At 48.7% G+C, this 24,470-nt stretch overlaps 1 protein-coding gene across 2 annotated transcripts; it reads right to left on the reverse strand.

The window, feature by feature from the left end:
- Nucleotides 1-6,557: 6,557 nt before the first annotated feature.
- SIX2 (SIX homeobox 2) lies at nt 6,558-24,464 on the reverse strand. Of its 2 annotated transcripts, none has more exons than XM_083494796.1 (2): nt 23,073-24,464; nt 6,558-8,882 (listed from the first exon to the last, which is right to left on the reverse strand). In XM_083494796.1, the coding sequence occupies exons 1-2, from the start codon at nt 23,636-23,638 to the stop codon at nt 8,579-8,581; spliced, it is 870 nt and encodes a 289-aa protein (XP_083350922.1). In that variant the 5' UTR covers nt 23,639-24,464; the 3' UTR covers nt 6,558-8,578. The 2 variants fall into 2 exon arrangements, with proteins under 2 accessions (XP_083350922.1, XP_083350923.1); XM_083494797.1 differs by having other exon boundaries at nt 23,079-23,794.
- Between the last annotated feature and the right edge of the window lie 6 nt (nt 24,465-24,470).

Consider the following 24,470-nt stretch of genomic DNA (forward strand, 5'->3'; position numbering starts at 1 on the left):
GTATAGTAAAAGCCATGGTTTTCCCAGTAGTGATGTATGGAAGTGAGAGCTGGACCATAAAGAAGGCTGATCGCCGAAGAATTGATGCTTTTGAATTATGGTGCTGGAGGAGACTCTGGAGAGTCCCATGGACTGCAAGAAGATCAAACCTATCCATTCTTAAGGAAATTAGCCCTGAGTGGTCACTGGAAGGACAGGTCCTGAAGCTGAGGCTCCAATACTTTGGCCACCTCATGAGAAGAGAAGACTCCCTGGAAAAGACCCTGATGTTGGGAAAGATGGAGGGCACAAGGAGAAGGGGGCGACAGAGGACGAGATGGTTGGATAGTGTTCTCGAAGCTACCAGCATGAGTTTGAACAAACTGCGGGAGGCAGTGGAAGACAGGAGTGCCTGGCGTGCTCTGGTCCAGGGGGTCACTAGTCGGACAGGACTAAACAACAACTGTCAAGTGTCCTCATTTGGGTGGCAAAACCGAAGATGCCCTTTTCATTCGTGCCAGCTGACAGGGGTGCCAACTTGAATAAAATGGGGGGGGGGGCATGTAAGCCCTATCCTGCATGATCGATCACAAGGCGTGGCACACGTACACAATTTCAATGGCAATGCCCATCAACTTTGGGGGTCCCGGCCCCTCACATATTTTATTGGGTGGGGGCCGAAGAGACCTCAGCCCCTAGGAGTGGGCTCATACGCCAGCTGTAGTTCGACTACAACTCCCATCATCCTTGACCACTGGTCCTGTTAGCAAGGGATGATGGGAGTTGTATTCCAACTGGAGACACACGTTTGAGAAACACTGGGTGGAGGACTCCTAATCATAGCTGTTAACGTTTCCCTTTTTTAAAGGGAAATTCCCTTATTCCGAATAGGATTCCTCGCAAGAAAAGGGAAAAGATGACAGCTATGCTCTTAATCCGCATTAGGGTTTGGAAATACAGAAATGGAGTGGCAGTAGTAGTCACTATCCCGATTTAATGAATCCCGAGGAGAAGTAAACCTAACATTTTAACCTGTTGGGTAGCATGAGCTAGACTGGATGACCTCTGGATACTCTGACCTGCAAGCGAGATGCTGGTGTTTTGCCGCGTTTTGGCCCTGCGTGATCTCTCCACCGCCAAATGCGTCCGAATTCCACCTTGTCCTCAAAGGCACCGAGCAAGACACCGGCATCGATTTCTTCTGCAATCCACCCAAAGGAACACGGAGATCCTCTGCAAAGCCGGAATGCCCTTCCCTGTCCCGTGTATAAAACGATTCTGCTCCCGACACCCATGAAAGGAAAGGAAACGGAGCAGAGTCCCTGTTGAAGGAGGGGCGATTGCCTCCAAACATTGCCGCTTCACATCTTTAGCCAGGTCTCCTAGGTGACGACTGCGCCGCTTTGGTGCAGCTCGGATGCGGAGCTTGTGATTATTATCTGATTACAGTATGCGCACTATTACGTGCTCCTCTCTCAAAACCACCGGTACTGCTGGTTGTACGCGCGGATCGGGTACAAGAATGGTCTACTTACAGGCCGTTTACTTTATGAGGAATTTACGGAAGGACTGAGGCTTCATCATCAGCTTTAGTGAGTGGAAAAAATACGATTCATTCAGGGGTGCCCCCTTGAATAAAATATTGGAGAGGGGCAGGAAAGGCCCGCCCCGCATAACCGATCACATGACGCGGTGCATGCACAACCATTTGAATGGTAATGGCCATCAGATGGGGGGGGGCTGGCCCCCTCAAATATTCGTCCTATGGCCCCTATGGATCTATTAAACAGACTAACGTCAAAGGCGCAACCCCCTTTGCATTATTTTTTTAAACCAGAAAGCTGACTTCTGCTTGGAAGGATGCTATTAAAGGATATTGACTTATTTAAAAACAAGTGCTTTGCAGTTTGTGTCTTGTTTGTTTGTTTGTTTGTCTGTTCTGTTGTTGTTTGCTACTTAATCTCGAGTAAATACAAAGGGTGGATTGCAGCCTTAGAGGCTCAGCCTGCCCTATACTGTACTGTACATTTAAAGCAGCATCGCCCCACTTTAAGCAATTATGGCTTCCCCCAAAGGATCCTGGGAGCTGTAGTTTGTTAAGAGTGCCGAGAGTTCTTAGGACAGCCCCTCGTCTTCACCCCGCAGAGCTACAATTCTCAGAGTGGTTTAACAGTCAATTCCTCATCCCAGGGCACTCTGAAAACTAGCTGTGGGGTGGGAATAGGGGGTTCTCCTAAGAACCCTCAGCTTCCTTAACAAACTACAACTCCCAGGATTCTTTGAGGGATGTCATGGCTGTTTAAAGTCACATGACACTGCTTTAAATGTATTGTACCTATGAGGTCTCGTCTACTTTTAACGGGGAATCTAAACCACTTTCCCCTACTGAAATGACCTCCCTGTCGGAGAGGCAACCTCAGTTCCCGTCACTGCATTGGCCCCCAGCTGACCTTCGCTTCTTTCCCTGTCCTCTCCTTACCTTGTACTTGTTAGGTTGAGAAGCAGACACTTCCTTCATTATTCCCTCTGCTCCTGATGCTCAGGCTGTGAGTGCCGTTCATTATGTAGTAAAAATAAATAAATGCATTATCCACGCGCAGGTGGGACCCCACGTCTGGCTTGAGCGTGTGGGGGGATGCACAGGTTTTGCAGAAGGGCAAGAAGAATGAGTATTATGGAGGGGAAACAGAGTGTGTCCACTCGAAAACACCTGGACGAGGGCTCAGCATGTTCAGGGGCCACGCAAGCTGGGGAGGGTCGCAGAAAACGGGAGTGGGTATCTGAAGAAGTGTGCATGCACACGAAAGCTCATACCAAGAACTAACTTAGTTGGTCTTTAAGGTGCTACTGGAAGGAATTTTTTTTATTTTGACTATGGCAGACCAACACGGCTACCTATCTACTTCCGCAATATAAAGTTTGGTTACAAGTCCAGCTACTCTCAAGCAGTAACAGAATTTACAGTGGCCAATAAATAGATATTCCAAAAGAGATTCTAACTTTTCTTTTTTAAAAAAATCAAGCTTGATTATGAGCAGAAAGATAATCCCAGTATGATTAGCACGCCTCCATAATGAAATAAGCAGAAAGGGTTCTCGTTCACACGTGCATTTTTTATCAGCAAGCAACGTGCAAAAACGAATCCCTGCTTGTGAGCAGAGACTGAGCTCCACAGAACCGAGTTCCCACGTTGCCCGGTACAAGATCCCAACAGGACGTTCAGCTGTGGATCATCTAATGGTTAATCACATGCGCGTGTGTAAAAGTTGACAAGAAGCCCATATACATTGTCAGTTGCCCTCGCATAATTCTTAGACTTTTTGCGTTTCTGACAGTACCTAACGGACCCTAAATTGATGTGACGTTGTAGGCGCTTAAAGGGCACGTCTAGTTACAAGCTTGAAACAGTTGGACAGTCTTCTCAGGGCATCCTGGGTGAGGAGGGGGACACCTGTGCCCTCCCAGATGGCGTTGAACTACAGCTGCCATAGTGCCTGACCGTTAGTCATGCTGGCGAGGGATGATGGGAACTGGAGCCAACAACTTCTGGAGGCCACAAATGTCTCCCCCTGCCCTTCTCCCCACACATGTAGAGAAACCCCACCGCAAGGCTTCCTCGTGCTCCTTTCCTCTCAAAATCCTGTCCACCTACCGACATGACTGCACCGGGAAGTTCAGTAGGTACTGAAGAAACCTGATACAATGTCACAACATAGCCATCACTTCTACTCATGGGATGAAGGGTGTTGGGATCATAGATGTAGTATTTCTGCATCACCATCTACCAAGGTGACGGTGGTGGAAGGAGAGATACTTACACTTCAGCTCACCTGTTCCCTTCTCGCATCTTTGCGCTTGAGGTGTTGGAACCTGATGTGAATTATTGTGCTTCAAGAGTTGGAGAACAAGAAACAAAGTTCATGAGATGATATTCCCTCCCTTCAGAAGTTACGGAGATAAAGAACTACAGAACTTTTAGAAGACATCTGAAGGCAGCTTGTATTGGGAAGCTTTTAATGCTGGATATTTGATTATATATATATATATATATACGAAAGCAAATATATATATATATATATATATATATATATATATATATATATATATGCCACCCAGATCAAATGGGTGGGGTATAAATATCATGATGATGATGATGATGATGTAGTGGAGCAGGGACAACCACCACCGCTCCTTTCACAGCAGGGGGGGGGGAATCCAGCCAGATGGGCGGGGTATAAATAATAAATTATTATTATTTCTTGGGGTGCGATTTGCCAATCCTTTGCATGCCAAACAAGCTAGGCAAATAAGCTAAGCAGAGAGGCTGCGTTATTAGCAGAGAGGTTAAGTCTTAAAACTGTCTCTCTTACTTTGACAAATTCCAGGCTCCCTAGACTACGACCCAAGCTAATGTTCAACAGGTAGTGCGCAAGCTTCAGAGACCACCAGAGATCTTCCTTAGGCTGGATATTAAGGAAAGTGAGAGCGGGAAGTGACTATCCCCAAAAGCCGGTGTTGAAACCATAATTCTGTATTACTAAAAGAACAACAACAACTTTAAAAAGCGATGTTGCTGCATCGTCTCAGAAGGGGCGTGGCTAAAGGAGCTGTCACAAAGAGCTCCCCTACTTCAGAATCTAGCCCTAGACCTAAGAGAGGATTCCGTGCTCCCACCAGGCTGCATCTCCCAGGATTCCTTGCGGGGGCAGAGCAAGTCTGTTAGGGCCAGAAACAGGAAATAACAGAGCTAGAATTGACTAGCAACCGGCAGAAGCAGTGAAACGTACAAAGAACTCATTCTCTCAGGGACATTACTTGGAGGAGCGGGAAGAATCCAATCCTCTGCCTCTCCCCACCCTTTGCAAATGAAAATCAGGCGCAGTGTGATCAACCGATGTGATGGCCTTTAACCTTTGGGTAGATGTGTACCAAACAATATACCCCCCCCAGCTTCCTCTCAATCCTGCGCTAGGAGAGATCCCTTTTAAAACACACAAACACACACACCATTTTTCTTCCCTCAGCCGCGCTTCCTTTTCTACTGCACTGCCATCGCTTCCCTGCAACTCAATCCCCTCCTGTCCAACCATCTTCCTGCGTGTCCTTTCCCCTCTCCCCATCACTGCTGATTGTGCAAAGTGTACAGGTTGGAAGAACCCCCCCCCCAAAAAAACCCCAAAACAACGGCCCTCAAAACACCGCTACCGCAGAGATGCAGCTAAACAGATTACCAAGAGTGAAATCCAGCAAAACGTTTATTGCAAGAGGTGGTTGGGTAGGTTGGGGGTAATGTTGTAAAATCGTGTGTTTACAACAGTAGACGCAACAGAATGGATTTAACGTGCCGCACACGTCTGTGGTCTGCAGCCCGCCTATCAGATCCCTCAAAACCCTCCTTCCCCAAACTCTTCTCTTCTAAACTTTTGGATCCTCTGAAAGACTCTGCGGGATGCCACCTTTCCTGGGTTCCATCCGTATCTTCTCTGCATCTCTCACACATTTCTTCTTCTTTGCTAAACAGGTACATTTCTCTTCCCCTCTCCCGCTCCAGTCCACCCCTATTTCCCCAAATCTCCGGGCCCAACATAGGAAGCTGCCTTATACCGAGTTGGACAACTGGTCCATCTAGCCCACTATTGTCTACACTGACTGCCAGCAGCTCTCCAGGGTTTCGGACGGAGACTTTCCTTGTTTTACCCGGAGATGCAGATATTGAACTTGGGTCCTTCTGCATGCATGACATATGCTCTACCACTGAACAAGGGCCCTTCTCTCCAACCACTGCGGCTGCTGCCTGTATCCAACTGCATCTTTCTAAATCAACTCAATCATGTCCCTAACACAACCGGTACTTTCTTCGTTTTATCGTACCCCACACCGCAACAGTTTCTGAGTTCTTCGGGAGCTTCACACCACGCCACAATAAGCGATAGAGTCTCTTCTTTTCAAAGTGTGTGTGTGGGGGGGGGACTTTCGCCTCCTCCGCCCTCTCTCCCTCTTCTCAAGGAGGACTAGGAACTTGAGGAGTGGAAGTGGGATATGGGAAAACGCGCTGGTAAATAGATGGGAGAGGGAAATGATAGCTGTCAACTTAATACTCCAACATTCAGTTTTTAAGGCTAGTTCAGGTGATTGATTTTTTCTTTTTGTTTGTTTTACGAGTTTAGTTCAAGGATTGGTTAGGTAATTTTGAAGGAAACGGGCAGGTCCCGCCTAATTATTATTCCTGAACACGGGGTCAGAGAGGAGAGCTCTCCAGGAAAGCTTCAGTTGCTTACTTGTACTAAACCACAAGCGTCCACTTACACTGCCTAAACTGTCAAGACATCCCTGAAGATTTAGGGAAATGTATTTTTCGACTGTGGCACAATTGTCAGCTTGGATACCTTCGCCGCCTTTTGGAATTCTCATTCCCAGCAGAAGCTCCTTGAGAAAAGGCTGTGTGTGTGTGTGTGTGTGTGTGTGTGTGTGTGTGTGAATCCGTGACAGTTAAACCGGTTCCGGTTCATAGTGCAGACACGTATGCAATTATAACCAAAAGGGGGAAACGCGCCGGTTAAAAAGAAACCCAGGATCCCTTTGCACAGTAGGCTGGATTTCTCGATTTTATTATAAAATAGAAGCAGAAATATTATTATTTTTTCCAAATACCGTATTCACATAATATAAACAATACAGAGAAGTTGAGGGGGCCTCGCTGGCGCGTGATAACTTTCCTTGGGTTTCGATGAGCAGCAATGGCTTATTATAATATACACATATAGATAGGTAGAGATAGAGATATAACGCCTGCTCTTGGCCCTGTTATGATTTGAATGGGTGCCGTGGGCTCCAAGCGGGTCAGAGTCCGGGCCTGGCGCACAAGCCCGGACAATTCCGCACATTATCCTGGGTGGCCCCGCAGACTCCGAAGGGGAAGGAATAGAGGGGAATATTATTATTATGAATAAAAATATTATTAATAATAAGGGTGATATAGGCTATCTCAATGTTAAATGTGCAAAACGCTGTACAGTCTTTATCCTCACAAACAGCCCTGCGAGGTAGTTCGCCTTTGTTCCCATTTTACAGATGAGGGAACTGAAGCTGAAGAGCGTCCACTGAGTCGAGGAGCTCAACCCAGATCTCCCGGCTTCCAAGTCCAACTCTGGAGCCACTGGATCGACTTGAAGGCAAGTTCTGTGGCTTAAGCGATTTGTGGATCGCACCTTGCTTGTCCTTCACACCTAAAGAATGGCTTAAGGGAGGGGAACCACACGAAGAAGACGAAATAAGTCCCTCCCCTTCCCCACTTTCTTTGCCTAGCATCAGCTACAAAGGAGAAGAATAAGGGCTGGGATTCATAGCTGTCAATTTCCCCCTTTTCTTGCGAGGAATCCTATTCGGAATAAGGGAATTTCCCTTTAAAAACGGGAAAAGTCGACAGCTATGCTGGGGTTGCCTATACGGCAGCTGGCAGCTACTACAGCGCTGGAATTTCAGCTGCTACTCTCCTCACCAGCCTTCGGATCCAGCCCCACAATGCAACGTGCAGTCTGCCATTCTCAAGCTATGGTAGCCCCTTTACAATCAACAGAGTTGCTAGGCTGGAGTCCGATCCAAAAATCTGGGGCGGGGTGGGGGTGGGGGTTGAGGGGAGAAGCCTCCCGTTTGGAAAGAAGCCCCCCTGGTTTCAGCCAGACATTATTCCCGACCACGTTGTTTCCCAAGATTCAGAAGCAGGACAAACCCGGATGGGATGGAGTTGCCAACTTCGCAAGCAGCATCTGCGCTCGATTAATAGGCCTTCCCTCCACCCTCTGCGGCTTCAGATGCGGAAACGAGGAGGGCCAATGGCTTTAGAGATGGTTTTGAAAGGGGATTAGAACTAACTGGATGGACAATAGATGTACCAATCTAGAGGTCGCCAGCCGTGATGGCAATGGAAGCTTCCGGTCAGAGGCAGCGGACGCCTCTCTGAAGACCATGTTGCCGGAGAGCAATTGGCATTCAGAATGGGGTTCAGAACTGGGGAGTGGGGCAACTCTCTGCTTCCCAGAGGCCTCTGGTTGTCCATGGAGGAGGAGAGGGTGCTGCTGGTGCCTGGTGGACCTTTTGGTTTCTTCAAGGCCTACAAAGCTTCACTTGTTGCTGATCAGGGTTCAAGCGCAGCTCCAGAGGCCGGCTGAGAAGTTGGCAACCCCCAAACTGGACCTGATAAACTCCCATAGAGAGTGTGGAGGCTGAAGCTGCCAGCCACGTCCCTTCCTCTCCCAAGTGAGGGGCTGCCCTGACCTCCTTTGCTCCCCTTCCACCATCCCCACCCCTGCAAAACCACACACACAACAACAACTCCTAAGGAAGAGTCCACCAGCTTCGCCAAACCCTCTTAAGACTTGCCAGGGTCTTGAGGTTACAAGTACCTTCCCCAAAAGTCATTAGTCAGCCGACCAAGCATTGATCCAAAGCCAGACAACGGATCCGTGTGAAGGAGCTTGCTATCCCTTTCAATGTTTCAGGTAATAGGTATGAGTGTTTTGTTTCTTTAAAAAAAGAAATAATAATAAAAAGCCGAGTGGGAAGCATGGATTCAAGGGACATCATGGGTGCCACGAACGTCTTAAGAGCCCAGGTCGACCAGGTTGGAGGACATGGAGTTGAGGATGGAGTCTTGCAAACTGTGGTGGTGCAGAGGGTCCGCGCTGGGTACAGGAATGGCACTAGGACCCTGGGGGTGGCCCAAGCTGTGGAGCGGCTGCAAGCCTGGGTTCGAATTAAGCAGTAAAGCCGGGCTGGACGAAGAGTGATCCGGCGTCCCCGAGGGCGTTTTCTCGTCTTCGGAGCTGCCCAAAACCGCCTTGTTGCCGTTCAGGGAGGAGGAAAGCGGGTTGTGGCCGTTGGAACTGGAATTCTCGTTGTTTTCCCTAGAAGGGAGAAAAGGAAAAAAAAGAGAAAATTAGGCTGTAAAAGGGGACCAGTCTCTTCACTTTCCTTCCCGCCCACCCTTCATGCAGATGGTATCGACCGGATTGAACGCATGGTTCCCTGAAGCAAGTCCCGCTTGAGTCCGTGACCCAAGCACCGAGTCCAACCACAGGCATATATTTTCTCAGAAGTAAGTTCTGTTGCAATCAAGGGGACTTGCAGTGCAGTCCACGGCAGGACCCACCCATCCATGGTGAGGCAATCGCCTCGGGCAGCAGGATCCACAGGGGCAGTAGATCCCAATCTAGATCTTTATTCCCTCCTTGCTCCTGATATATTCACTCATCCTTTCGTCCCTGGCAGGACGAGGGGGCATTATTTTGTGGTTCACCTCAGGTGCCAAAATGTCCTGGGCCAGCACTAATCCATGGCCCATGTATTGTTTTTAATATTCAGTTGGAAGCCACCCAGAGTGGCTGGGAAAACCCAGCCAGATGGGCTGGGTATAAATAATAGATGATGATGATGATGATGATGATGATATAAAGCACATGCCCTCCAAAGAACTGTAGCTTATCCTTCACAGAGTTATGGTTGTTAGTAAGGTAAAAGGTAAAGGACTCCTGGACAGTTAGGTCCAGTCAAAGGTGACTATGGGGTGCAGTGCTAATTTTGCTTTCAGGCTAAGGGAGTCGCTGTTTGTCCCCAAACAGCTTTCCAGGTCATGTGGCCAGCATGACTAAACCGCTTCTGGTGCAACGAGACACTGTGACGGAAGCCAGAGTGCACGGAAATGCCTTTTATGTTCCCGCCACAGCAGTACCTATTTATCTACTTGCACTGGCGTGCTTTCAAACTGCTAGGTTGGCAGAAGCTGGGACAGAGCAACAGGAGCTCATCCCTATGGCGCAGATTCGAACTGCTGAGCTTCTGATCAGCAAGCCCAAGTGGCTCAGTGGTTTAGACCACAGCACCACCCACGTCCCTACGGTTGTTAGAGCCCTTAAGAAACTACAGTTCCCAGGATTCTTTGGGTGGGTGCTTTAAATGTGTGGTGTGTACACAGCTGGAAGTCCTATTAAATTCAGTGAGTCTTACTCCAAGGTAAGGGGTTAGAATTGCAGCCCTACTCCCTAGGAAGGGTTAGAGAGCTCTAATGCATTTCAGACTTCAACCATTCTAGATAAGCTTCTGGGGAAGGAAGTCCCCTTGAAATCACTGGAGAGTGAATGAACGTGGAAAGAGTTGAGTTGCACATCTGTCACTGACGAAGATGCTGATTCCATTTCTCCCTTTGGATCCTGAAACCTGACATCGTTGAGAGAAAGGGCCAAACCTCTGTGGTAGAGCATAAATGCACTTACCTGGACTCAACCACACACCTAGGGTTATTGTGAGAATAACATGGGAAAGGGGAAGAATCATAATCTATACAACTCCATGCAACACAGCCAGATAGGCGGGGTATAAATAATAAAATTGTTGTTGTTGTTGTTCACTATGACCTACTGATGGGCTCAGTAGTAGAGCATACAGGTAGGTAAAAAAAAAGTAAAAGACCCCGGACGGTTAAGTCCAGACAAAGGTGACTATGGGGCTGCGGCGCTCATCTCACTTTGTCTTGCATTTGTCCACAGACAGCTTTCTGGGTCATGTGGCCAGCATGACTAAACCACTTCTGGTGCAACAGAACACCATGACAGAAACTGAAATGCTGTTTACCTTCCCGCCAGAGCGGTACCTATTTATCTGCTTGCACTGGTGTGCTTTTGAACTGCTAGGTTGGAAGAAGTTGGGACAGAACAAAGGGAGCTCACCCCATCACACAGATTTGAACCGCCGACCTTCCGATCAGCAAGCCCAGGAGGCTCAGTGGTTTAGACCACAGTGCCATCCAGTCCCAAGTTTATCCTCAGACACATCCAGATAGGTTTGGCAAAGTCTTCTGCCTGAAAACTCTGGATAGTTGCTGATAGTCAGTGTTGACAATACTGATCTAGAGCTTCCTATGTTTCTGTGCTATATTACAGTTTCTCCCCCCAAAAAATGACTCAAAAGTTAAGTTTGTGTTCTTCCTACTACTCAAAATTTGGATTTTAGCTTATTTCATTCCCCTTTTTAAACGTTAGAATCACATGGTACAATTTCCCACAATCTGCAACCCACTGAGACATATTTAAGTGTGTTTCATCCCATTGAATGCTCATTGGATACACAGTCTTTGGAACCCAGGTTTAAATCCCCATTGACCTAGGTCTTCAGAATAGGCACCTCATATAAGTATTGTACTATACCAGGAACCAAGGTATGAGACCCTGCAGGCATGTCCAAAGTCCATTTCAGGGGCCTAATCTGGCCTGCCAGTCAATTTAACCTGTGGCAGTATATGTCCTGGGGCAAAACCAAAAAAAAAAGCTCGGTGGCGCTGTGGGTTAAACCACAGAGCCTAGGACTTGCCGATCAGAAGGTCGGCGGTTCGAATCCCCACGACAGGGTGAGCTCCCATTGTTCGGTCCCAGCTCCTGCCAACCTAGCAGTTCAAAAGCATGTCAAAGTACAAGTAGATAAATAGGTACTGCTCCGGTGGGAAGGTAAACGGTGTTTCCGTGCGCTGCTGTGGTTTGCCAGAAGCGGCTTAGTCATGCTGGCCACATGACCCGGAAGCTGTACGCTGGCTCCCTTGGCCAATAAAGCAAGATGAGGATCACAACCCCAGAGTCGGCCACGACTGGACCTAATGGTCAGGGGTCCCTTTACCTTTACCTTTACCTTTAACTTCAATCCTAAAAGAAAGCTCAACAACTTTGGTCGGCCCTCACAAATGTTCACTTCATCAAATCTGGCCCTCTTTGAAAAACGTTTGGGCATCCCTGCGGAAATCTTAATCTCTCCTGGGCAGCCTTCAGTTAGCCACTGTCTCTCAGACCCCACCTACCTCCCAGGATTGTTGTGAGGATAACAAACGGATCCAATGCATTTTAATCTTTACTCAAAAGTCAGCTCTCAGGGTATTGTCCTTATTTCAGCCGACTGACTTCCTGCTAGCTGCACACTTGCTGGAAAATACCGTATTTTTTGCTCTATAAGACTCACTTTTTCCCTCCTAAAAAGTAAGGGGAAATGTGTGTGCGTCTTATGGAACGAATGCAGGCTGCGCAGCTATCCCTGAAGCCAGAACAGCAAGAGGGATTGCTGCTTTCGCTGTGCAGCGATCCCTCTTGCTGTTCTGGCTTCTGGGATTCACAATATTTTTTTTCTTGTTTTCCTCCTCCAAAAACTAGGTGCGTCTTGTGGTCTGGTGCGTCTTATAGAGCAAAAAATACGGTATGTTTCATGGAGCTGAGCTTCACAACTGCTATCCTAAGGGCAGTTATGCCTTGAAGTGCACAGTCAATTCAGAGCAACCATGCTTGAGATGTGGGTGTGAAATCACCACTCTGATCTCCTTTGAGAGTATGAAAAGGTGTGATACACATCTCCAGTTTAGAGGAGAAGATGGGATTGCAGCAATTTTAAGGACATTCTGGTGGGAAACAAATCCCCCCAAAGTAGGGGTTCCAGGAAACCCCTTCCCCAGCCAGTGGTGTTGTGGGGGGGGGCATGGTCACAGGCACAAAATTCTGAGGGGGCACAACCAGGCACCCCATGTAGGCATCGGCTTCCACAGGGACCCACACCTCACCCTGGCAAAGATGGAAGCCCAGGTCCACTTTGCAACCAACAACAAGGTCTAGGTAACAATTGTTTTCTTCTTTGATGGGGCTGTTCCACCTTCACGACATCTGTGCTGCTGACTCTCGTACTTTTGTTGAAAAGCATACAACAAAAAAATTAATCAGTTTGAGTCATGCAACTAAAATTGGATTTACTAGGCCCAATTTTTTTAAGCAACATGGAGAAAAGTCACTTCTGGGGTCCCTCCAGGATTAGGTGCCTTGAAGCTTTATTAGTTTCATAGCATAGTATATCCACCCCTGACAGTAATACCTCAAGGGCTGGCTCTCCCCCTGTGAACCGATCTGGACCCTGTGATATCATCCAAGGCCCTCCCTTGTGTGCCTCCTCCACAAGAGATCTGTAGGGTGGCCACACGAGCATAGGCCTTTTCTATGGTGGAATGCTCTCCTAGCCTCTTGGTTACATATCTTTAGGCACCAGGCAAAAACATTCCTCTAATCCCAGGCCTTTGGCTAATTAAACAAGTGATGGCCTGTTTGTGGGGGGTATTGATTTTGCATGTTACTATGATATGCACTTTTGTGTATTTATATTGTAAACTGTCGTGTAATCCTTGAGAGGTATAGAAATTTAATTATCATCAACAACAACATTTTCATATTTGCAGGCATGATTACTCTGATTTGCTTTTTTCTCTTTTCCTCTAGTTCTATAGGGTATTTTAAATCGTTACATTCTTTGTGTTTGTTACATATTCTATGTGTGTTTCTAAAACAGACCACTGAAGAATGCAGAATTGTTTAGTTATGTTAAGGTTGATTTGATTAAAGAATAGTAAACTATAGTGACTGTATCACCAGATTTTTTCATTTGCTTGTTATAAAGTTTTTTCATATAACTAATTCGTACTTTTCTGTTTTGTGGCATTTTTTTATCATTGGATCCCAATTTGTTTTAGTTTTTTCTTTAAAACATTATATACCGGTATATATCTATAAACATAAAGGGGTCTCGACTGGTAGTGAGCAATTTGTATGACTCCAAGACCACCACTCCTATACCAGCTACCTCCTGCTAGAAACACTCAGGTTCTTTCCATCCCCGCTGTGGTGCCCTCAGAGCAGAACTGTGGGGGCCAAAGTCCAGGTAATTATCATATAAAGAGAGCCCCACCCTCAATAGTCAGAGCTTTGGCTGTCTAGATGCTGCTGACGCCCAACTCCCATCAGCCAGCAGGGCACCTGGACAAGGATGAAGGGAGTTGTAGTCTAACCTTCCCGGAACTGCAACACAAACATTTCTTTTCTTTTCTCAACTCACTGGGGCCTCTAGGATCTCGGCCTACGCCCTATTCCCTAGGCAGGAAATCTTGGGTGCAGCCATCTTCACAAGACCGCTCATTGCGCGCAATGCTTTGCGCATACTAACTTCCCATCCAAGGTGTCACATCCTGAAGCAGTCGCGTAAAGGCGCGAAAAGAGAGAGTTTGGCGTCCCCTTCGGGGATAGCACGTTTGGAAATAATGCCCCACTGATTTAGAATCGAGATGGCAATTATCTGACTTCTGCTTTAACCAGCTGTGGATGGGGAGGAGGAAAATAAAATTCGGGCTTCCACAGCCTCTGCCTGCCCTGCAACCCCCCAGGGCCTCGTTGAGTCGATCTCGGGTCTTGTAAACAGTTTGCGGCCGGCTCAGTAAAAAAGTGTGGTCTGATAAAAACGTTCCTCTCCTCCCTCTCTCTCCTGCAGAGATTAGGAAGCCTTTGGAGGGTGGGAGAAGCGGACGCGTTAGCACTTCAGTCCTCGGCCCAGAAAGGAAAAGCAGCGCATTCTGACAGCCGTTTGCTCCGGCTAAATCTAACATCGCAAATACGGGAATGGAAAAAATAAATCTGCGTTGGGGTCCCTTCCTCAGATCTCGGCTGGGACTAAACCCTTTTCCTCCCCGTCCATTCTGAAGCTCGAATGTGTGTGTCTATATATATTGAAATACATCCCAACCTACAGTAGCAAACGAGAGGCATTTTATTTTCTTGAATCAGGAGCGGAAATGCCCTCCTTGGCTCGTGGCACGCAAATATTTCCTTCATCCGGCAACACCTCGGTGGCTACACACACTACTGGGGCCGGAGGAGGGGAGCGGAATTAGCTTCACTTGCCCTGGCTTCCCAACAAATAAGACCGCGATCCTAAACCCGCTTATTTGAGCTCCATCGGAAGCGGGAAGGAAGCGAGGAGAAAATATCTACCTCTAAATAAGTATGCTGGCGTCATTTCGATGGAATCCGGGTAAACACGTTTAGGTTTGCAACCTAACACTTGGATGCTAAATTGCGCGATCCTAAATCCGTTGACTCAGAAGTACACCCCACCGCATTTCAAGAGAACTTTTTTTAGTAAGGGAGTTTAGGGTAGCGGCTGCAGTTTCTGAGAGGCTGGATTAAGTGCGAAAGCCACCGAGTTCCGATAAAGTTTGTTTAACAGAAGGAGATCGCTGTAAGGGAGTTTATTTGAAATAAATCAACAACCAGCCCCGATGATCCGCATGCGCGTTTGCTCAGAAGACGCTCCTGCGGAATTCACTGAGACTAAGCGTGCGCAAGACTGCCGCCGAAGAGTCTTGTGGCAACTGGAAGACTCGCAGTTCGCTTTTTCTGCAGCGTGGATAGGAGAGAGCATGTTTCCTTGGACGCAGGAAGCGGACGAATCGTCTTTACGCTGGACACTCCACGCCATCTAAGTAGCAGCTTCTCCGCGGCCGAAAATTAAGCCACCATAAAATGGTTAGGCTCCCAGGTGCCACAAGTCTCGGAAAGAAGCGGAGGAGGGTCGTCTTCTAGAATTGAGAACCAAAAGCGGCTTCCTTATTAGGGCAGAAAAGCGCCCCATCGAGGCTCCGCTAATACTTTATCTGAAATCCTGCACAGTGCTGTAGTTTTATCTGGTAGATTCTTAGCCCTAACAATTCAGTGGTATCACTAGCTCGTTAGGCTACTACTCCAACTCTAATCACCCTGAACGCATCCAAGGCCTGGAGAATATACTTTTTCTACCTATTTCTGCCGCAAGCCATTTTGCGGAAACCATCCCATTTTCACGAAGCGATGCAGTTCAGAGGGTTTTGGGGTCTCTCCCACCCCCGCACGGCTTCCTTTGCAACAAATGCATTTTAACCCCTTTCTTCAGTATTGCTGCCCCTCGATTTGGATAACGACCGAGCCCTGCAAGCACCCACCCCACTGAAGTCAACGGGGCTGCTGGGTTATGTGGATAGGTTGTGGGCCGCGTGTAAATATGTAGCATGCTGACCTTCTCCTTGGCAACATATTATCTTTAAATTGGGTTTTCCCGTTGCGATTCAGATCTTTTCACATGCATTAGATCGCTAATCCTGTAAGGCAGGTCACTACATTATCATTTCCATTTTACAGATTTGGGGGGTATGGATGGGTGAGGACTGAGATATATTGGTTTGCCTAAGACCAGCCAAATCCTACCGGGGAACTCCCAGGACTAGGCTCAAACCCACCGCTGTTAGGCTACGATCTATGCCTATTTACCTTGGAGCAAGCCACACTGCACCCGATGGCGTTTACTTCGGAGTAGACATGAGCAGAAACCTGCTGCTAAGCACTATCATGCGCCGGCCTTTCTTCACTTAAATGCAGCTAAAGGATTAAACAATGCACCTCGACGCATTTTGTATTGTACCTGGATATTTCAGAATACATAGGACACGCCTCTTGAAACATTATTTAATAAAGCTACGCGTTTATATAAATATAACCCTTTAAAAGCTCGATTTAAAACTCAAGATACATCCAAGCGTTTAAGCAGACTTGTTTCCAGTCAATGAGGAGACGTCGACTCATTGGGCTGCAATCCTGTTCACACTCGCGTGGGGAGACAGTTCCCACTGAATTCAATAGCTCTTACCACTGAGCAGACACATACAGGACGGCGCTGTTCATAAAGCACATGCGGGTGATTCAGTTTGGATGCGCAGCCTAATTATTTAAGAAAGCGGCACACCACTCCTAAGCAAAGTTTCGCAACAATCAGCAGTAATTGCTAATTGACAATAATTGCTGCTACCTTTATTTGCAAGCAAGACCTACTGTTCACCACATAAGAACGCAAGACGAGCCTGCAGGATCAGGCCAAAGGCCCATGTAATCCAGTATCGGGTTCTCACAGTGGCCAACCAGATGCCTATGGGAAACCAGGGAGCAGAACATGAGCAGAAGAGTAACTCCCTCCTTTCCAGCAACGGGTATTTGCAAGCAATGCTGCCAAGAACTGCGGAGGTAGAGCATAACCATTGTGGCTGGTAGCCCTCTCCACCAAATCTCCTTTTAAAGCCATCCAAGTTGGTGGTTCATCTCTGCCCCCCGGGGGAAGTGAATCCCATAGGATTGTCTGTGCGCTGCGTGAAGATGTGCTTTCCTTGATCTGTCCCAAATCTCCCAAAATTCAGCTTCATTGGATGTCAACCAGTTCCAGTTATGAGAGATGATTATTATTATTATTGGTTTATCCGCTTTCTTCATGCCATATGTAATTTTTTTAAAAGACGAACTCTGATCTCATGGCATGGTTTTGGTATTTTAATGTCTACTTTGATTTCATAAAATCATAGAAGGGACCCCGAGGATCATCAAGTCCAACCCCCTGCTATTCAGGAATAGGCAGCTGTCCCGTACCAGGATCGAACCAGCAACCTTTGCATTGTGAGCACCATGCTCTAACCAACTGAGCTATCCTGGTATGATGTTTTCTGGTTGCATGCTGTGAACACAGATGGTTCGGAATAAAAGTACAACTAGCTAATAAATAAAATGTGTACTCGGAGGTAAGTCCCGTCCAGGTCAGGATAGCTAACTCCCGGGGTAAGTGCCCAAAAGAAGGCTGCCTTACCTTCGGTCCAGTATATCTGAAGGAGCGTCTCCACCCCCATCGTTCTGCCCGGACACTGAGGTCCAGCTCCGAGGGCCTTCTGGCGGTTCCCTCACTGCGAGAGGCCAAGTTACAGGGAACCAGGCAGAGGGCCTTCTCGGTAGTGGCGCCCGCCCTGTGGAACGCCCTCCCATCAGATGTCAAGGCGATAAACAACTACCTGACATTCAGAAGGCATCTGAAGGCAGCCCTGTCCAGGGAAGTTTTTAATATGTGACATTTTAGTGTATTTTTCATCTTTGTTGGAAGCCACCCAGAGTGGCTGGGGAAACCCAGCCAGATGGGCGGGGTACAAATAATAAATTATTATTATTATTACTCCCAAGTAAGCCTTCACTCTTAAACACCTTCCATAGAGAGTTAATCTCACACTGAACCCAGTGGGACTGTCTTCTTAAAGACTGGTTTAAAATTGGGCTGTAAAATCATATTATGCCCACTGGCTGCAGCGGAATTAACTCTAGGACTGTTATCCTAAGCGTCACTTGTAATGATGGGAACGTTCTCTTCCAGGTAAAGGAAAATACGTTAAGGCCTGACATCAGCCTTCGCCAGTCCGGTGCCTTCCAGATGTTGTTGGATTATAACTCTCAGCCAGGACTGCGCAAGCATTGGGCACCAGGTTGAGGAAGGTTGTTAGCAGTCTCCATAGATAACCCAGTGGCGGAGGGCTTAATGCCCTGTGATCACACCTATAAGCGCGCAGCGTTACTCAGCTGGGAATAAAACTGCAGACGTCCAGGCGAAGCTAAAGCTATAGCTATGGGCATGGTAGGGTGGGGACATTTGTCCCATTTTCATCTGGAAAAACGGAGATCGCTCAGTAAGAGGGACCACCCTGCTTGCGGGACGCTGCCGTCTGTTAAGGAGGATTCAGTATCCTGTTCAAGATGCTAATTCTCTTCCACCTCAGCGAGAGAGAGCGCCTATGATGTGCTCCTCCGATTAGCAGTAAATGGGCATCTTTCATCTCACCAACCCTAGACTGGCCAGGCGATTCTCTCCGCTTTCCACCCGCGGGAGAAAATAAGCTTATGTCAACTAAGCGAAATGGATGGAGGCCGCGAACCGAGTCGAGTCAAACCGCCTGCCTTGAACTCCGCTGGGCTATTTTACCTGAGCCATTAACAGTTTCAAAATGTGTGTGTTTTCCACTGAGGCAGCAGCGTTATGAGAGTTAAGTCGCAAGGACTTAGAAGTCAGAGGGACTTATTTTCGACAGGGGGCAAGGGATCTAGGATCGGGTTAAACGTTCTGCGCAGAACGTCTAGCCCGATCCTAGACCTATTGACCCCCATCGAAAATAAGCGCACAAGTACTTGTCTTGTCCCGGACTTAAATTCCTCTCGGACCTCTAGATTGAACAGCTGCCAGTTACTCATATAAACACAATATTTGGGGAAAACTGCCTTCAAGGACACTGGCGTGCACGCGTTGCAGGCACCAGAAGCGCATTTTCTGCAGAAAGCGACCCTGAATTTTGGCATGGGAAAGAGATGTCACCTTTAGCAGGTTCTAGTAACATCAAGCTACTGGTTAGACGCTTTGGGAGACGGAGTTGCCCGGCGGCCTTGGTTTGGGGTGAGAATAAATTGCATTTTAATTCACAGAGGTTTACTAACAGCTGTCAGATTTGCAACCTGTCTCTCAGACAAGTGCCCAACGCCCCAAAGGCCGCTTATTCATTAGAAAGGGCAGAGCCCCCTGTCCCTAGATACCCGCGCAAAATGGCGATCCTCTTCCCAGTCAAGACCAGCAAAGGTAGATATTCTCAGAATTTGGACCCACGCAGTGACAAACGCGCGCTGCAGGAAGCTCCTTTCAACTCCGCGGGGCGGAAAGGATTGTCCCGCAGCTCCGAGCCCCGCCTGCAACCCAGGCAGAATCTGCCCAAGAGAAACTAGCGCCTTTTTTTTTTTTGCAACAGGTCGGTGCATAAATGATAAAAACAGACGACTTGGATTCAAAGCGTTTTTCAGCCCTGTTAAAGACAGCAGGGATTGAAATCACCTTGGCGCTTGGGTTTCAAGTACGCAGGAATTTGGATTTAAACCTTACGCCACCCCCGCTTCCCAAATGTTCGGGATCGTGGTGCTAATTTCGAATAAAAGCTGCGATCCCATCAATGCCCGCACTTATTGGGGAGTAAGCCCGGTGGTTGGGTGCCTCCCGGTGAAGGCACGCATGGGCTCCGGCTGCCTTTGGGTGGCCCTTATTGGACCTCCAGACCAAGTTCACTTTTGCATGCAAAATCCAGCCGGCCACCTCTAAAGTGGAACCCAGATTCTCCGGCGAGTCTTCCAAGAGAGTGGTTTCTGGATGGCCGCCTCAGAGTACAGTAGAAGGGAGAGAGAGCGCCGGTCCAACCAGATGCTTTATTAGGCCCACATGTGGGTGGAAGCAGAGGGAGCCGCGACTATGTTTTGGATTTTCTACCAACGCTAGCTCACCAGAAAATACCTTTGAACTCACTTATGGCGCAGGAGGGTGCCAAAAGTGAATTCAGCCGGCCCGCGGAAGGCTTGCACATCAAAGGTGCGCGTCCCGGTCCTCCCGGTATTCGGCTGCTTGGCTCTTTCACACGTGTTAATTGTACAAGGGCTGACACTTGCCCTCTCTGGCTGTGTGAGTGGGTTTCGAAATTGTTGCGAGCTTTCTGTTGCGAGGAATTAGATTGTGCTTTCTCGGCTCACCCGTCCTTCTAGACCCGTTAACTGGCCTCCGTATTTGTTTTTAAAGCCATGTTATATTCTCCATTTCAAGCCGGTTTAACAAGGTTCTGAAGTTATTTTCCGTCGGCTCCCCTAACCCAGTTTCTAAATATGTTTTTTTTTTTGGGGGGGGAACCCTCTCAAGTTAGTTAGTTACACAATGGGAGATTAGGAAAAGTGCCCCTCAGCAAAACAAGAGACTCCCTCGAAATCAGAGGGGATGACTGCTCGGCCAAAGAGTTTAGGGTCGCGGTGCGCGGCTGCAACGCACAAGCGCCCGCTCGGGAGCACTGACAGCCCCACGGCTTCACAAGAGAATTTACTGAGAAATCCATCCTGTTCGATGGGACCCATGTCCCGGTACGAACTACAAGGGAGGGATGAGAAGACGCTAGTAGCGGTGGGTGGCTTCCCGAAACTCCAAACAACCACCCACTTACTCCAGAGTAGTACTATCTGAGTTGCTAGGCTATCACCACAACGTGGGCTTCATTAATCCGCCGACAGAGCTAACAATACCGTGGCGGCTCGGGTGCTGCTGGCGAGTCCACGTTAAACAGGCTTCCTATAATGCGTTTAAGGCCTAAGCTAGCAGTGCCCAACTTTTCGGCTCTTCTCTCTGGCGTCGAGATTCTATTCGATTCTGTCTCAATGTGGTTCAATGCCTGCAGCCTTCAGAATCCCCTTGGAGCCAGTTCGGTTCGTTTTCCACCACTAATTTCATATGTTTCAAATGGACAAACCTTTACGGGTTTGTATACGAGGCTGATTTACTCAGGGAGAGAATCCATGCTGTTAGGAGCAGCCCAACTGCGTGTGTATTTATTTACTCAGAGTTAAGGCCCCCAGGTCGGACTGATCCGACATAGGGCCTCAGTTTCGGACCTGTGCTACCATCGAAAAGCTGCCCATTTATTCTAGGATAGCCCTCTCTTAACGCCAATTCGTTGCTCTTTAAGAGTCAGCTACTGAACAACTATTTCCATCTCGGAAGATAGTTTCATAAGAGGAATTAAAACATAATGCAACATCCGCCGATTTTTCTTCTAGATCATAGTGTTCTGACTTATACGAACACTCTCGTGTTCACAGCTTATTAGTAACTGATGGGACGCGTTTGCATTGATTAATATGAAATTATTATAGCATATTTCTGTCCCACGGTTCATTATTATCCTTCCATCTACTATCTGGAATCTGCCCCATCCCTCTTACTTTCACTGAAGCAATGGAATGAAAGGGAACTTGTATCCGGATAGATAAGCAGCCACTTTAACGTGAACGGAAACTCCTGAGATTTATTTCCCTTGAAAATGTGCAGTTTCTGAATGTGGAGTACGTCTGTGTGTTCCTGGCCCAACGCATTTTGAAAACCCTGGCTTTCTCTTCAGCTGGTATCCTAAGTGAATTCAAAGGCTTGTCAAAGTGAGAAAGAGATTTACAGCTGGCCGCAGGAAACGTGTTAATTGTGATCATCACCAAGGGTTAAAATCACTGATGATTGTGGCTTTAGCCACACACTCACCGGCCCCAGGGGCAAAGAAGTTCGCTTTTATAGAGTTGGGGGCCTACTGGGACCATTCTACAAGCGAGCAGCTTTTTCCAACAGTGCTGCGCGAAGTTTCTTACTACCTTTCCTCCACTTTAAACTACTACACTGGTGTGGAGTCCCATCGTAAAGAGTAGAATTGCCGGCAACAGCGCGGAAACTCGGGCTGGGTAGGAAGAATTTAACTCATGCAGCTCAATCCCACGCGCTGGAAGTTGAGGAGCACCGATTCGAATGCGACTTACACCCAGGTAAGTGAATTTAGGATTGCAGCTTTTAATTTTGATTCCCACCAGGAGTTCGTGTGTTCGGGATGGGGTATTAAACGTGGTTAATTTTGCTGGCGAGGAAGGACCTGATGGTCTTGTAAAGTGTTCAGGTGTATTTGTTCAATATGCATTAGAGATTTTTACTAGCAGAATTAATATCTCCCCCTTTTTTTAGTATTGTTTGAGTGCTTTCTTCCTTTACGGAGAAACGGCTCACTCAACACGTTTCTGTTACATAAATATGTAGCCAAGATTGCAGTCCAACACTGATGCATTAACGTATTCCCTATTTCATTCAATGGCACTTACTTCACAGTACATAAGGATGGGGCCGCGAAGTAAATTAAAGTTGAGAAAACTACATATATTTTCCCGGGAAGCGGAAAAGAGTTAGTCAGAATAGGAAATTGGCCTGATGTGAAAAGGAACGAAGGAAGATCCAGTTTTCTCCTGTTCCATTTACTTTAAAACTCTGTTCCAGTTCTTCCAAATCAAGTTTTCAGAGGAAGTGGCCTGGGAGAGAAGCCGAAGCAAAGCGATTTAGCTTTGGCGGGGCAACCCAGGGTTGCTCTCGAGTAAAACTAGTTCCTTGGGGGGCGGGCGCAGGGAGTCAACTGGTTGGGACCTGTGTGTTCCTGCTTTTCCGATAGCATTATATGAAAGAAACGGCGAAAAGTTAAGATTGCTGTTTTACAAAGAGAATAAAGCGCCACGTTCTCGTTTCATTGCCATCTCCCTTCGCCTTTCCCCGCCTTAGATGAACCTCAAGGCCGGTGGCGCTTTCCGCCGCGGCCTGATCCTCTGCGCGTTTACTCGGGAGCAAGTGCTCGCTAAATTCAAGCCTGCTTACGCGACAAAAGCGCCTTTGTGCGCGTCTCAGCGCCGCGCAGTTTGGCCTGGAATGGTTAAGCAAACCTAGGAAGAGTCCGGCACCCCACCGCCCCTCCCCTGGTCCCCAAATCAGAAATCTTTTTCAGCTGGGGATGGGGGGGGGGTCGAAAGAGGGAGCCAGGAGGAAGTACTTACTCGTACCTTTCTTTGGCCTCGGCCGCCCGGTCCCTCTGCCTCCGGTTCTTGAACCAGTTGCTGACTTGCGTGGTGGTCAGCCCGGTGGCTTCGGCCAGCTCCCTCTTCTCCCGAGGGGACGGGTAAGGGTTGTGCGCGTACCATTCCCGCAGCACGCTGCGGCTCTTCTCCTTGAAGCAGTAGCTGGTCTCCTCGCCGTCCCAGATGGAGCGGGGCAAGGGGAACTTGCGGCGGACCCGGTACTTGCCGACCGCCCCTAGGGGTCGCCCCCGCAGCTTCTCGGCCTCGATGTAGTGCGCCTTGAGCCACAGTTGCTGCAGCTTGGGGTGGTTGTGCGCCGAGAACTGGTGGCTCTCCAGGATCTTGTAGAGCTCGCGGAAGTTGCCCCGGTGGAAAGCCACCACGGCCTTGGCCTTCAGCACGCTCTCGTTCTTGTGCAGGTGCTCGCAAGCCGGCAGCGACCACAGGAAGCGGCCCAGCCTCTCGATGTTGCCACCTTGCTGGAGAACCTCGCAGACGCACGCCACTTGCTCCTGGGTGAAGCCAAACGTGGGCAGCATGGACATGGTGGCGGGCGCCCGGGAGAGGCCCTGCTCCTCCTGCCACCGCCGCCTCTTAGCGCATCTGCCCTGGCCGAAAGGGGGCAGCCACTCGGGGTGGGGTAGGGTGGGTGGGTGGTTCGGGGGCGACGCGGTCGAGCGCCCCGCAGGCACCGCCTGGGGGGCAGAACTGGCGGCGGCGGGTCGTGCGGGGGAGGGGGGTGTCCGGGACGCGCGCGCGCGACAGCCGGCACCAATGGAGAGAGGGCTTCGCAAGGGGCCAGCCAACCACAGAGCGCCGGGGCTAACTTACTTACAAATGGAGCCCTCGGGCTTAGGTCAGCGCTGGCGGGGCCGCTGCGCCGGCGCCCCTGGAGCTTAGAGAATCTTCGCGCGCGGGGGAGGATCAAAGGCAGAGCGAGGCGAGCGCTCACTTTCACCTCTTCTCGCTTGCTCTGCTCCTGCCTCTTCGGCTTTTGACCGCCCGCTTGGTTTGTAAGTCCCGGAGTTCCGATCAGCAAACTTTGCGGCTCTATTGTGTGAGAGGCTGCGGCGCTCGCAACAGTGGAACTTTCGCTCTCCCCACCCCCTGGCCGGGCTTGCGAGTTCCACTCTCCTCTCTCCGCTCCTCTCTTCCACCCTCCCCCCTCCCCGCTTTCAGCGATAGGATCTCTTACATGTAATCCAGTACTTTAAAAAGTCCTGCTCCCCTCTTCCTCCTTCCTCCTCTTCTTCGTCTCCTCGCTCTCCTCCTCTTCTCTTCTTGCCGGGTCTTCTCTCTCCCTCTCTCTTTTTTTCCTTTTCTTCCTCCTTCCCCTCCCCCTCTTCTTCCCCTCCCTCTCTCTTCCCCTCTCTCCCT

The sequence above is a fragment of the Podarcis liolepis genome (genome assembly GCF_965112155.1).
Source record: "Podarcis liolepis genome assembly, chromosome: 3".
NCBI classification, from domain to species: domain Eukaryota; kingdom Metazoa; phylum Chordata; class Lepidosauria; order Squamata; family Lacertidae; genus Podarcis; species Podarcis liolepis.

Excerpts from the sequence above, each read along its gene's own strand:
- SIX2 (XM_083494796.1), bottom strand. The coding sequence starts at position 23,638 with ATGTCCATGCTGCCCACGTTTGGCTTCACCCAGGAGCAAGTGGCGTGC. Across the intron at positions 8,883-23,072 it reads GAGGCCAAAGAAAGGTACGA|GGAAAACAACGAGAATTCCA; the intron begins GTAAGTACTTCC and ends TCTCCCTTCTAG.